At 41.3% G+C, this 14,918-nt stretch overlaps 1 protein-coding gene across 3 annotated transcripts; it reads left to right on the top strand.

The window, feature by feature from the left end:
* Positions 1–3,561: 3,561 nt before the first annotated feature.
* Positions 3,562–13,610, top strand: LOC140695442 (synaptonemal complex protein 3-like). 3 transcript variants are annotated; one of them, XM_072958166.1, is made up of 9 exons: positions 3,562–3,640; positions 4,516–4,700; positions 4,885–4,954; positions 5,127–5,161; positions 6,602–6,719; positions 7,585–7,684; positions 10,109–10,207; positions 12,006–12,110; positions 12,240–13,610. In XM_072958166.1, exons 2-9 carry the CDS (start codon positions 4,571–4,573, stop codon positions 12,291–12,293), a joined length of 711 nt encoding a protein of 236 aa, XP_072814267.1. In that variant the 5' UTR covers positions 3,562–3,640; positions 4,516–4,570; the 3' UTR covers positions 12,294–13,610. The 3 variants fall into 3 exon arrangements, with proteins under 3 accessions (XP_072814267.1, XP_072814268.1, XP_072814269.1); XM_072958167.1 differs by having other exon boundaries at positions 3,572–3,634; XM_072958168.1 differs by lacking the exon at positions 3,562–3,640 and adding an exon at positions 3,848–3,904.
* Positions 13,611–14,918: the final 1,308 nt, after the last annotated feature.

The following is a 14,918-nucleotide window of genomic DNA, read 5'->3' on the forward strand; positions in this document are numbered from 1 at the left end:
CATTCTATGGATTCTTTTCACCCTTTTGGTAGTGTTCTTTGATGCTAAAAGTTTTAAATTTTGATTAAGTCCTATTCATGTATTTTTCTTTTGTTGTTTGCACTTTTGGTGTTGTAGCTAAAAACCATTACCAAACAAAAGGTCATGAGGATTTACCCCTATGTTTTCTTTAAAGAGTTTTATAGTTTTAACTCTTTTATTTAAGTCTTTGATCCATTTTGAGTTAATTTTATGTATGTTGTGAGGTGAAGGTTCAGCTTCCTTCTTTTGCATGTGGATACACAGTTGTCCCAGCATCATTTGTTGAAAAGACAGTCCTTTTCCCACCCAATGGTCTTGGCACCCTTGTTGAAAATCAGTGACCATATGTGTATATGTTTGTTTCTAGACTCTCAATTCCAGTCTACTTGTCCATATGTCTGGGCTTGTGACAGGACCACACTGTCTTGATTGCTGTACCTTCATAACAAGTTTTGAAATTGGGAAATGTGCATCCTCCAATTTTGTCCTTTTTTTCATGTTTTCTTTAGTTTTGGAGGCCCTTGCTATTCTGTATAATTTGAGGATCACCTTTTCCATGTCTATAAAAAAGCCATTGGGATTTTGATAGGCATCCCAACTACAGTCAAGAACAGTCTGAAAATGCCCAAAATGTCCATTACCACTTAATACTGTCCTGGAGGTTTTAAGCTATGCAATGAATGAGATGATCGAAATAGAGACTAACAAATGGAGAAGAAGGAAAATTATCTCTAGTCCCAGGTGACATGATAATATACCAAAAGAACCCTAGGGAATTGGGGGTAAAACTAACTGAAACACTAAAAGATTCTACAACGATGTAGGGTATAAAATGAAGATGCAGAAATCAAAAGTCGCCACATGCACACACACAAAAATGAGTTAGAAGATACAATGAAAGGCAAAACAAACTTCATTTATAAGAGCAGCAAAAAAGGAAAACATATTCAGGAATAAAATGAAGGCTTATCCAAAATCTACATTTTAAAATGCTGTAAAATGCTTCTTAAAGACACAAAAGTAGAGTTGGACTAGTGGGAAGAAATGCCTTGTTCCTTGTTAGGCCTTTCCAATCATCCTCCATGTGTTAGTTCTTGCAAAGCTCACTTATAGATTTAATGCAATCTCAATACGAATATCAAAAGTTCTCCCTACTTCACAATGACACCTGCACCCCAATGTTCATAGCAGCACTATTTACAATAGCCAAGACGTGGAAACAGCCTAAATGTCCATCAACAGATGACTGATAAAGAAGATGTGGTATATTTATACAATGGAATACTATTCAGCCATTAAAAAGAATAAAATAATGTCATTTGCAGCAACATGGATGGACCTAGAGAATGTCATTCTAAGTGAAGTAAGCCAGAAAGAGAAAGAAAAAATCATATGAGATCGCTCATATGTGGAATCTAAAAAACAAACAAACAAACAAACAAAAAACCCAAAGCATAAATACGAAACAGAAATAGACTCACAGACATAAAATACAAACTTGTGGTTGTCAAAGGGGTGGAGGGTGGGAAGGGATAGACGGGATTTCAATATTGCAGAATAGATAAACAAGATTATACTGTATAGCAGAGGGAAATATACACAAGATCTTATGGTAGCTCACAGAGAAAAAATGTGACAATGAATATATATATCTTCATGTATAACTGAAAAAGTGTGCTTTACATTGGAATTTGACACAACATTGTAAAATGATTATAAATCAATAAAAAAAGTTACAAAAAAAAAGTTCTCTTTTGCCCTGCCGGACATATCAAGATGATACAATACCTATGGAAAAATGCAAGTATAGGTACAAAAATGATGAAAATAAAGAGCTTCGAGGGAGAACTGCCCAACAAGATATTACAGTATGTGCCAAAGCCTCTATAATTAAGACAGTGTGGTGTTTGAATATGAGTAGACAGACGAACCAATGGAAACAAACAGCAAGTCCAGACTAGATCCAATAACATATGGAAATCTAGGGTATGATAACAGTGGTATTCTGAATCAGTGTAGTGTGGGCAAACACGGACGTTTTACTAAATGAACCGATCGTGAGGAAATTAACACTTTCTAACTTAAGTTTAACATTAACACTATTCAGTTAACGAAGATGTGAAGAGCAAATTTCCCCATAGAGGACATAATACAATTGGATCTCTATCTGATAACAACCAAAAAACAAATCAGTTCTACATGAACAAAGATGTTAAAATGCAAAATAAACTTTAAACAAGTGACTTACAAGAAAAAGAAGGAGAAAGATGTTATGCCCTGAAATAACTAAAGTTATTTTAGTTTTTTTTCTTTGGTGGTGGTGGGGAGATAATATGGTTTATTTATTTATTTTTAGAAGGGGTACTGAACCTTTTAGAAGAGGATTGAACCTATGACCTGGTGCATGCAAAGCATGCAGCTCTACCACTTGAGCTATAAATGACAAAGAAAGAGACAGGAAACCACAGGCATAAAGATTAGTATCCCAATATATAAACGACTTCTGTAAATGTATAAGAAGGCCATCCTACCGAATTGAAAAAAGGTCATGACAGCCAGCGAGACCTGTCCTGGAAAAGGAAATTGAAATGGCCAATAAGCATCAAAAGAAAAAAGAGCTCAACCTTATAAGTGACTGGAGAAACGCAAAAGAATACCCCCACCCCACCCCACCCCACCCCCACACACGGAATTTCACACCCACTAAAGTGGCAACCTGAAGTCTGACTGCACCAAGTATTTGGTGAGTCTAGGGAGCCAATGAGCGCTCAGCCAGCCGGTGGAGGAAGGGAGGAAACAGTTTCGCCGTACTCACTAGCCTGCGACGACGACCCAGCCGTCCACTCCCTTAAGCTTGCAAAACATGTTGCGCGTGGGCCGGACATTAGAATATCCCCAGCATCACTGCTTTTCGGGGCTCTAAAGCAGAAAGTATCCCGACGTGCAGGAACCAGAAAACGGAGGAGCGAACTGAGGCGTGGTTCCACAACGGTCTAGGATGCGGCGGGGGAAATGAAAGCACTGTGGCTCCAGGTCCTAATACAGGTAGCGCTGGTGACACCACGTTGAGTGAAAAGAGCAAGGGGCAGAATACCAGAGAGAATGGGCTGCAATTTAGCGTCACACGCAGACAGCGCCAGAGTAAGCAAGGATGGTGAAGGATGCACACACGTGTCCTTAAAAGACGAAAACCCAAACCTGGAAGACGGGGGTGGGAGGGTTCCCCCAGTACGCGCCTGCGGCTGGGCTATTCCTCCGCAAGGGGAAGGGGTGAGTGGAGAGGACCCCAGGAGGAGGGTGACTAGGAGTCACCAGGGGGGTGGAGGCTTGAGCACCTGTTCCTGGCTCCCGTGTCCTCTTGTGACTTCCCAGGAAGAAGGCCCGGGAAACGCCCTCTGAACGGAGGTCCTGGAACCCCCGGCGCAGGTCCCCAGCCTGGGCACCTTCCGCGGAGGGCGGTCCGGCCAGGGGGCGGGGGCTCGGGCGAGGCCCCGCCTCCCGCGTGCGCGCTGTGCCGGCCAATCAGCGCCGCTCCCGCCCAGGAGAGGCCTGCTGGCTCCTGAGGGCTGTCGGGAGGCCCTCAGAGGAGCGTCGCGGAGGTCGCGGTGTGGAGGTCTTGGTGCGGCCGGGGGCGGGGCCGGGGCCGGGGCCGGGGCCGGCGGCGGGGGCGGGTGGTGGGATGGAGGGAGGGGCAGAGAGATGGAGGGGCCGCAGGGAGGCCTGGAGCGGGGGTGGGGGCGGGGGGGGGGAGCGGGGCGGGCGGGGTGAGGGGAGGCCGGCGGGCCGCACTGTGCGACCTGGGCCGGCCGGGCGGCGGGGGGACGGGGCGTCTCCTCAGACGTGAGGGGACCCGGCTGTGGAGCGGGGGCGGCCAGGCTGGCCGGTGAGGTGGCGTCCCCCGGGGCTGCCACAGGACGGGGCGAGGCCCCTGAGGGCGGGGGCGGGTCGGACGGTCCCCACGTCCCGGGAGGGTGCGGGCGGGTGCACAGGGGCCGTCCGCCCGCGGCCCCCGTCCTTCCTGCCCGGTGGCCCGGCGGGTCAGTCCGGGCCCGCGAGGTCGTCCTGGGGCCCACTCGGCGTGTGGGGAAGCCTCCCCCTCCTACCTCCCCCCCACCCCCCCGCCCCGACCTGACCGTCCCGGGCCAGGCGCAGACTGGTTTATCCCCCATCCGTCCCGAGGGACCCTTAGTTGGGTCCTGCCCGTGGCCGGGCCTCCCGCCGGGAACCGAGGGCCAGGGGCGGCCTCTGTCCCTCCCTCCGTAGGGGCCAGAATCTGGCGGAGGGGCCCGGCGCTCAGATGTCCGCGGGCGCGGGGTGGGTTGTGTGTGGGGCGCAGGCGCCAGCCCTCCGTCCAGCCCCGGAGGAGGGGCTCGCAGTCACCACCTGCTTTGTCCGCTCCTGGTCCAGCCGGAGACACGCGGGCACGCACACTCTGATGTGCGCAGAGGACCCTTGCCGGGCATCGCTCGTTGACCCTGTGCCCGTTTCTTTAAGTTTGTGCTCACAAGGTGCAGGAGAGCTGTCTCTGCCTGGGAAGAGACACTTAGGGATGGCGCCGGCTGAGAGGAAGCGCCTGGGGAGGGCTGCGAAGGCCCCGGTGGAGGCTCAGGGTATGGCAGCCTGTGACTTCGGGAGACAAGAGAGAAGAGAGCCGCGTGGGTCAGAGGGTGTTCCGGAAGGTACGTATGGTCCATCGGACGCCTTTGCGGATAACAGCGCACGGGGGGCTTTCATATGTCTGCTTTAACAGCCCTTGGTGGCACTAAGCCTGAAACTCTCCCCACTGAGGATATTTCTCCGTGAAAACTGATCAAAATACCATACTTCATTTTAAAAATGTTTTCCATTTTTATTTCAATGCAGGAAACAACCGAGTCATTGATGACTATGGGGAAATAAGTTCTTCTCCAGGGACATTTGAGGAAGATGTGGGGTAATGTGTTTAATACTGTTTTTGCTTGCCCGGTAAGATACTTTAAGAAAAGTAAAGGTGGGCTGAGGTAACAAGTATTGTATGTAAGACACTTGGCATGACATATTTCTGTCAAAACAGGCAGGATATTTTAGGTACCCTTAATTAAAAACTTAATGTAATTTCTTTACAGGAATGAATTACAGAATATGTTGGAAAGTTTTGAAGGTACGCTTTAGGAGAGACTGTGGTGAAAATAGGTTGTTTTAAACCTTTATAACATTTGTAATAGGAAGTGTTAATGCCCTGTTCTCAGATTCAAGATTTTCCGTAAGTATTTAGTGGGATTTGGCTTCAGAGATTTCCTTAGTTTCCCTTTCTATTGCGGATGTGGAGAGAATAATGCTTACCCATGGTGAGGTAAGAGCGATGCTTTTATTTTTATACGTGGGTCCGTTTGATGGACTCTGGGATATTAGAAGAATTCGAATGAAATCATCTCTTTCCCACTTGGTATCTCAGAGTGAGGTATATATCAGTTTTTAATCCGAATTTTTAATTTTCTCACTCTAGCTATTTTCTGGGACTTTACCAGTTCTTTTCCTTGGTGCAGAAGTTTCCCTGAAGACTGTAAAATAAGCCTTTCTTGTTATATTTACATTACCTGTGTAGTGGAGAACTAGAGGCAACTTTGCTAGCATGCTGGCGATGTACAATCAGAACCATAAACTTAAAAGTTTTAGATTGTTCTGTCAGATATCAGATACACTAACTGGGTTATAGGGCGAGACTCTTATTAACAAAGGGTCCGAGTCAGGTGTGAGTCCTCTGAATGGATCATTCATACAGGCAAGGTGCTTAAGTGTGAGCTGTCTCATAAATTGATTCTTATTCAAGGTAAACTGGATGTCTAAAATATTTGTGTAATAGTGCAGCCTGTCCCGATCCCTGGAAAGTAACTATTCGTGGTAGAGCCATAGCATACAATCAAATGCTTAGGAAAGCATTTTTAGAAGTATTAAACATTTTACAAATCGCAAAGCTTCTTTTTTAGAATGATATGAGAAAAAGTCCTTTTTTTTTTCTCTTTAAAAATGGATATAGAAGATGTTTCTGAATAAATTCCTTTTATTTCCTTAAACTCTCCCTGGTCTTTGACTTTAACTCAGATATACTTAAAATCTTCATTGGCTAACTTTAAAAAATAATTTTCTTGCCTTTCCATTTACTTATTTTTTTCTCTTTTGGACACTTTAAAAACAGAATGATACTGTGTGTTTCATGTATTGCGTTCCAACAGTAATCCATGGATTACTGAATGGATGTCCCTCGCTTTGGAGGATATTTTATAAATGTATTAAAAACTAGCCTTTATAACTGTTTTCTCACAAGAAAACGGAAGACTGTCTTTGAGATCCTTTTTACACATTTTGGAAAATAGTAACTTTTGTTTCTTTGCTCTTTTTCCATGACACATTTTTTTAAAGACATGCAGTTATAAAAATTTGAATTGAGGTACTAGTAACTGAAAGATTTCACAGAAAGAAAGGAAGGGAAAAAAATCTTGATTTTTGACATGATGCCTTTTTTTAAAATGCTAATTGTCTTTCCAGCACTGCTGAATCAGCATTAAGTGTTAAGAACTGCATTTATATATGTTTAATATAGGTGACATTAAAAAGGTTCTTCATGCAAAGAGAAAAAGATTCTTAATGAATACCAATGCTTCTGTCAAAACCATTAAGCAGAAAATTGAGCATGTTTGGAAAAGCCAGGAAGAACAAAGGTAACAAACATTGTTGGTTATTAGAGCCAGAACCTGTGTGTCATTTCTTACTTCCTGTGAGTACAGATCAATTAAAATAATACTGTTTATACTGTTATCCCCTGTGTATTGGAGTCTCTGTTGGAAAATATATGTGGCTTGATTTTTATCTAAGCAAATAATTCCTTTAGTCTTATAACCCCATAAATTAATTGAAAGGAGAGGTTATTACTAGAGGTCAACCAAGACAACTATTTTTCTCCTTTCAAATTGTAATTGAGTCTTCTTAGTATTTAAGAAAAATTTGCTTTCCTTCTTGGAGTATGCTAGCTAAATAAAAGACAAATGTCTTGGGATAGTTAGCTGTATTCACTTATGTAGAAAAGGTGAATCTTATATTTAAATAATTTTAAACTTTACCTTTATTGGGTTCACCATTCTTTTGTACAAAATCTTTATTGTGGCAGGGTGGGGGGAAAGTGAAATATTCCCGTTTGGAAAGCTTGTAAGTGGATATGATATCCTCATTTGAGTCTACTTACCATGTCACAACCAGTATGTTATTCAGTAAGAGAAAATGGAAAAAAAAAACCCTTATAGATAAAGTGCATTTTTGGGGAAAATTTGTAGTGCAATAAATCTTCCTTAGTTTTCCAGCGCTAAGGCATATGAGATAGCATCCATCTTAGATAGTTCAGGACAAATACTCAAGGAATGAGAGTAAAACATCCATTTTATTTTGCTGTTTCCCATCTGAAGATTTGAGCTGTGATTGCCCCCTTCTCCCTTTATAGTATAATTTATGAGAAATCAATTTTGTTTTGAATGTGTTTACTTTTTGCTTAGCGATATGAAGTATGACATTGCTCATTATTACGTTTTACAGGCAGAAGCTTTATCGCGAATATTCTCAGCAGTTTTTGACTTTGTTTCTGGAGTGGAACATGGGTGTGCAGAAAACCAAAGAAGAAGAGGAAAAACTAGCTGTTAGTATCAGGCTTCACTTCATAATTAATGTACTGTAACCAAGTCTCAAGTCATAGTGGAGAGCCTGGCCATGTCTTAGACCCATAGACCTGAGCCAGGGCCCCGTTCCCATTGCTGGCTATGTGGTTGGGCCCCGATCAGAGAAAATCAGAGAAGTACAGGCACACACGACACTCACAGAAGCCCCTAGTTTTACTCCGTCTCTTGGTTGGAATTCTTGCAGGTCCAAGTGACAGAAATTTGCCAGAGTACAGAAGAAGAATTTCCTGGTTTATCCAAAGAAGTCGAGGGGAGTTTAGCTCCAGATATAGCTGGATGGGCTGGGGAAAGGTTGTTCCAGCAGTGTCATCTGGGCTCTGTCTCCATCTCCCTAGTAGGCTTTCTCCATGGGATCTGCAAGAATGTGTCTTGTAATCCTAAATTCGCTATCTGTGTAGTAAACCCCCAGTGGGCTGAGACAGTCTTTCTCAGTAGCGTGGCGGGAAATTCCTCCGGAAGACTCTTACTCATCTAGTTTGGATCATTTGCTTATTCCTGAACCAGTCACTGCAGTCAGGGCATGGTTTACTCTCAACGGGCTGACTTGTATCACATTTGGGGGTAAGGATGGTGGAGGAGATGTTTGCCTTTTGAGGGCACAGGAGAAGACCTGGAATTGTTTCCTGACAGCGGGTCAGTGTGTGGACTAGGGAAATAGCATTGCCGAACAGCATTACAGTCCAACTTAGATGAGTGCCATAGTGATCACGAATTTAAAGTGAGACTTGTCTGCATGGTTGTGGCTGAGCAGCTGGAGAATTGGATTTTCCAGGGTTAGGATGAGCCAGGCATGTGGACAGAGTGAAAAGGGGGCAAGGTATAAATGCAAGGGTATAGGTATAGTGAGTGACCATGGCTCTAGCTGGGGAGGAGGAAACTGAGGACAGGGGGTGGAGAGAGGGGGCAGTGAAAAGTACTCAGTGCAGATGTCAGGTCCTGATAAGAGTACTGAGCTGTGGTACAAAAGAGAGTGAGCTACAAACATAGGGAGGTAGAGGTTGCATGTTGGGAAAAGTGGGGAAACAGTGTAGTACAGTGGTCAGGACCCTGGGCTCTGGAACCCGTGATGTTTGGGGTCCAATTCTGATTCGTCCAGTTACTGGCTGTGGAGCCATGGGCAGATTATGTATCTCTGTGTCTCAGTGTCCTCGCCTATGGAGGGGACATAATAAGGCTACCTACATCATAGGTTTGTTTTGAGGTAGATGAGTTCCTATGTGATAATTTTTCTTAAAATCTTCCAGAGCAGGACCTGACATATAGTTCCTACATGAGTTTGCTGTTTTTCGTATTATATAGATATTGCAGTTGTTGGGGGTGACAGGATCAAGGGAAAGAACATGTAAGTGAATGGCTAAACTAGGAGAGAGGACAAAATTGTTTTCGGAGATTAGGTCAAAGAACTCACAGAGTTTTGCATTATGGAAAGGTTCATCTGCGGAAACAGACTCACAGACGTAGGAAACAAACTTATGGTTACAGCGGGGGCGGGGGGGAAGGGGTGGGAAGGGATAAATTGGGAGTTCAAGATTTGCAGATACTAACTGCTATATTTAAAATGGATAAACAACAAGTTTCTACTGTATAGCACAGGGAGCTATATTCAGTATCTTGTAGTAGCCTATAATGAAAAAGAATAGGGAAAGGAACGTATGTATGTAACTGTATGACTGAAACATTATGCTGTACACCAGAAATTGACACAACACTGTAAGCTAACTGTCCTTCAATTAAAGAAAAAACAACAACAACAACAACAAAGAAAGAAAGATGAGAAGGCAAAAAACAAAAAAAGAGAAAGGTTTATCTTGTGCGGGTATTGATTGAATGACCAAGAATTATTACATGTTTGAATATTGTTAGGAAAGAATTTTTCTTAATTCTTAAATAGGGATAATTGCATAATTTAATTTATTTTTGGTAAGGAGGTGGTTGTAAGGGCCATCTGTGGATTTTGAAACTACCAAGAATTAAGACGCATGTTTTGAACATGGGTAAGAAAGGAAATTTCCTGTGTACAGCATTGTACTCGTACTCCTGGATACGCTACAGCATGCTCACCACCAAAACCAGTTTCCATCCGTCAGCATATAGTTGATCCCCTTTAATGTTATAAGACAATTTTACCACAATAAAGAGTAAATTTAAACAGGAAAGAAAGAAGGAAAGATCCTTCTAAATGACTGATGGATAGTATTATTACATGTGTTTGTATAGTGGTGGTAAACACAAATGTCTAAGCTTTGTTGTAAAAGTTAGCACAGAAAATGTTTAAAAATACCGACTTAAAGAATAATCCTTTTAACTTAGTGTAGAATTATGTTTTGCTAAATATTGAATTAACCACATTTTATCCCAACTTGTTTTTCTTTTTTCACTTGTAGAACTTGTTTCGTGAGCAACAAAAGATTTTTCAACAAGCTAGAATTGTTCAGAGCCAGAGACTGAAAAAAATTAAAAATGTGTATGGCCAGCTCTTAAAGGTCTGTTGTATTGGGTTAACCCAATTCATCCTTATAGAGCATAATGTCTACTTTGAAGTAGAAGTTAGATTGTTTCATAATTTATGGGAACAATACCTTGGTTATACGTTTTAAATTCTTAGCCATTTTCCATTTGGATTTATTGTCCCTGGTTTACCATGAATGCTAAATTTATTTTTAGGATTTGTTAATAGTTTTGTGATATTATTTAAAATAGGAAATGGTAAATTAAGAATATTGCCTAGAAATAGACATATTGTGATTAAAATCGATACTTTAATCATAATTTTGTATTCAACAGTCAGTTTTTTTTTCTTTTTTTCTTTTTTGGAGATCAGGGATAACTGTATCATGGAAAGTAGGAAGTCTGCGATTAGGTTCTCATGTCTTCTACTTCTGTTTGCTTCACTGGTTTATGTAAGATAGGAGGTAGCAATTGTGATTATTGAATATCTCTTTTATTTTCGAATATATTATATGAGTGTTTTATGGCATATTTGCTTTTAGAATGACTCCAGTGGCTAAAAATGGCTTTATATGCGGGTGTATAGTCATAAGCGGTGGCCTGGATGCATAACAGTGTGAAAAAGCCAGAGGAGGGCAAAAAGTTTGTGAACTGAGGATCACCTACTGTCCCCTTCTCACATGAGCAGACTGTCTTCCCGACATCGTCCTCTGCTTCATACAGAGGAACTTATGTACTTATTTGTACTTATTTAGGAGGCAGTGGAATCCCGGATATGCCCCTTCTTTTTCTTTTTTTTTTTTTTTTTGATGGGATGTTCCATTTACTCATCTCGCTCAAATACATTTTCCCTCCTGAAAACCAGTCATTAGCTTCCCAGTTTAAATCCTTAGATAGTCAGCGTGTCCCCCATAACAAGACTCCTCTCTTTGTAGTTCCATACTTACATTCTTTCTTTCCTCCCACCCCTCCAGAGTGGTTGCTTTCTCTGCACTAAGTCATCATTACCTCCTGGCTTTGCTTATGCTCCTGCCCTAGATTACGTTTAATTCCCTCTTTCCGTTACCTAGTGAAATCTTGTTCTTTCGTCAGTTAAATCAGAATCAATCAGATTTTCCACTGCATGGCCACGGCAAGATGTGCTTCCTTAATTGTTGTAATGGTTTTGTGTTATTTTTTATTCGCATGTTTTTAATTATCACTGGAATGAGGAAGAGATCCTGTATTCGTTTTTCAATTCCTCCACAGCACTTAACAGAGTACTTTTCATATATGATGCACCAGATCCCTATTTGTTGAATGAACAGTAAAGATTTAGAACATGGGTGTGTTTTTTGTAACTTAATGAGATCATATTACAGATCATTTTTTCTTTCCAATGGAACCATGTTACGTTGATTATTAGCCAGTATGAGTGCATTGTTACCTCGTGTTTAGAAAGCTTATGAGAGAGTTTTTTAATTATGGCATTTCATGATATGCAAATGGCAGTCTCCTCCTCCTCCTCCTCTTCCCCCTCCCCCTCCCCTCCTTCTTTTCTTTTCTCCACCTTGAAATGTTAAATGTTCATTGACCCATCGTTTGAGCAAAGCGTACTACTGTCGTACCTTGTACCTCTACGATACTAATAATATTTGACACAAATACGACATCTGAAAGATTTCTCAAGTGGGTATTTTGATCTTCATGTATTTGTTATAATGTTTTTACTTGGAATAAACAATGAGTATCCTTTGAGTATTAGGACTTGTTACTTTTGAAATTTAATGGTACATGTTTAGAACGTGAGATGAAAAGTGGTGCTTCATCACTGAACTAGGCTTTTTGTTTTAGAGTATGGAGGAGTTAGAGAAGGATCATGAACATCTTCTTACTGATGAGCAAAGCAAAATTAGACAAGAAATGGCCAAGCTGCAAAACAAAATTTTGCTGGAAGCTGTAAGTAGTGTATACTTGATATTAAGGACTACGGAGGGATGTGAGCATTCGGGTGTTTTGTTTGCCAAAGTATACGTCACAGTTACCTAAATAACATGCAAGTGTTTAATATTTCCTTTCCTGAAACAGCAGCAGCAAGAGCTGGCAATGGTTCGGAAGTCTCTTCAATCCCTGTTATTCTGATGACTTTGAAGGAAGAATTTGAACCTAAAGTTAGTTATATGATACAAGTGTAACATTAGCTACATCAAACCACGTTGCCGTGGCTTAAAATTTTCTAGTTGAAGTCAGCACATCTTGTTTATCATTTGCTTGTTAAGTGAGTGTAAGCATCCTTTTCTGTTAACCACCAAATGGATCCCTACGCAGTTATGTGGGTGGCAGCAATTCCACAGGTACATGTATCCAGCTTTCAACCCTGTGGTAGCAGTGGAGTTGTTTTCTCCCTAACACCGTCAAGTAACTTTTAGGTTTTGGCCCCAGCAATTCTGTTATCAACCCCAAAAGATAGAAAGCACAAGTGCAGAATGTTACGGTGTTCTTCCTTAAGGAAAAAGAAAAATGAAGGCTAGAAAATCTATTTTATCTGTGCCCGCCCCCACCATGTCTTTACTCAGTGGTTTACAGAGCCAATTCCAGGGGGGAAATGATTTGAAAGGAAAATCTACTCTATTGCCTTATAGAAATTATTAAAGGCATCTGAGATTCTGTTTTTGAATAAAGTGGACTGCTAAAAATCTTTAAGAGAGCAGACCTAGATATGTAAGTGTCCGTGCTGAGACATGGGTTTGTGAATGTGTCATTTCCACAAAGACATCACAATGTCATTTACTTGGCGTTGGTCCACTATTAAATGACACCTGCCCTGAGCATGGATCAAAAGTCTTTCATTAACCTGTCTTAAAGATGCATTACCTAGAGTGCTTTGTGTTCAAGGTTAATATGTGGAACACTGGTTTTGTTTTCATCTAAAAACTTGAATAATTAGTTATTGTACCTTTCCTCATGTAACGGGCATTTTAGAAAAATCTATGACAATGTTCAAAATCTTCATTTGGGAACATTTGATTTAATGAATATGGAATTGTTTCAGAATATATTTGGAATAAGTCAGTTAACTGTATTCTTATTCTGAGTTACTGAAATTGTTTTCAATGTGTTATTTTATTTTAAAGCTACTTGGAGGAGAGGAGTGAATGTCTCTCTCTCTCTCTCTCTTTTTTTTATGTGTTTTTAATGTACTTAGTGATTGAACGGCTGACGCTTATTTTATTCTGTCACCACTTCAAAGGGGTAAACGTGTACTTGAAGTAACTTGTGGCTGGTAGTTGAAAAACAAGATTTTTCTTTTTTGATAACCATTTTGTTAGGAGACAAATTTTCTTAAATGTGTACTGTGTTTATGTTAATGTTTTATCTTTTAATGGTAATGTTTAACAACATCCACTTTTTTGTAACAATAAAGTTTAAATTCAGAATATCAAAGAACAGGCCCCCTAAGTCAAGTGCAAGATTCATTTTTCTCCTGAGCTGGTCAGATGCATTTTCACTAAATACAGATCACTGAAAGTCCCATGTAACCCTTTAAAACTCTAATTGGTAGAGTATAGCTCCTATTGCCTTTTGTTCCACAGTAGCTAAACACCTTCTTTGAACAATGACTAATATCAGGGAAGTCATTTCTTCTAATATCGTTTGACTTGACAGTTGTAGTATTATAAGCCATTCACTCATGCAGTGTCACGACCTCACATTTCAGTTTGTAGCAGTCAAAGAAGGCATCACGCTCAATAGGGCTAACATCCGTCCTGTCCTGAATGCTTATGTAATCCATCAGCAGCGAAACCCTGAGTGTCTGATGAGGATTTCTAAGAGACACAGAGATTGCTCTTCTGACTACAGTGGTTCCCTTTCTTATCCTCAGGGTTGAAAATTTTCTTGGTCATGTTTCTAATTAATGTACAGATTATCGTACTTTCACTCTGATCATACCTAAATGTGTGAACCTAAATGTTGACGGTTACTGGGGGCTTTATAACTGAGGGAGATGCAACAGAATGCGGGACTTTTGTTTCACATTCACGTATGACCCCACTTGATGGTATTGTGGCCTCCTGCCAAGGGGGAGTTCCCTCACACATAGGTTCCCCTAATGCTTCTCCTCTTCTCCGTGGGCTACTAGTCAGTCACTAAGTTTGTGAACCTGATCAGGTGCTTGATGACATGGTATCTTGAAGACATTAAGGTGAAGGTGTCTTGAAGTTCGAGGGCAGAAAGCACTAAATATGTCATGGAACAAATGGTGCAAAAAGACAATATAAAAAGTATGATTGCCTGTCTTTCCCAAAGCAACAGCTTTTCCCCCAAATCAAACATTAACCTACATTTTTTTTGGCTGAAAATACTACATTTTAGAGCACTTTCCTGTATTTCATATTTGAACCTCGTTGGAGCTGTATGAAATACGCAGGGCATTTCACAATCACAGAAGCCAAGTTACAAGAGGTAAAAGTGCTAGGCTGAAATGCTAATGCTTGAAAGTCATGGAAACCCGAGTGGAAATTTTGTGGCTTCATTTTAGTGAAGAAAATTAGGTTAAGCGACTTATTGCAGGTCACACAACAGGTATGTGGGGCCAGAATTTGATTCTACCAAACAGCCTGATTCCAGAGCCTGTGTGTTTAACTATCACTCTTCAAGCAGAATCCACACTGACTAATAAAGGGGATTGAAAACTGGAGAACTATTAAGTGGCAAATATGTAACAGCGTAAGTAAAACCATAACTACTTTAGCCCAATCAAACAAA

Source organism: Vicugna pacos, unplaced genomic scaffold (genome assembly GCF_048564905.1).
Source record: "Vicugna pacos unplaced genomic scaffold, VicPac4 scaffold_204, whole genome shotgun sequence".
Taxonomy (NCBI): domain Eukaryota; kingdom Metazoa; phylum Chordata; class Mammalia; order Artiodactyla; family Camelidae; genus Vicugna; species Vicugna pacos.

Coding starts and splice junctions, on each gene's coding strand:
- LOC140695442 (XM_072958166.1), top strand. CDS start 4,571: ATGGCGCCGGCTGAGAGGAAGCGCCTGGGGAGGGCTGCGAAGGCCCCG. Junction 4,955..5,126: donor ACATTTGAGGAAGATGTGGG/GTAATGTGTTTA, acceptor ATTTCTTTACAG/GAATGAATTACAGAATATGT. Junction 12,111..12,239: donor ACAAAATTTTGCTGGAAGCT/GTAAGTAGTGTA, acceptor TTCCTGAAACAG/CAGCAGCAAGAGCTGGCAAT.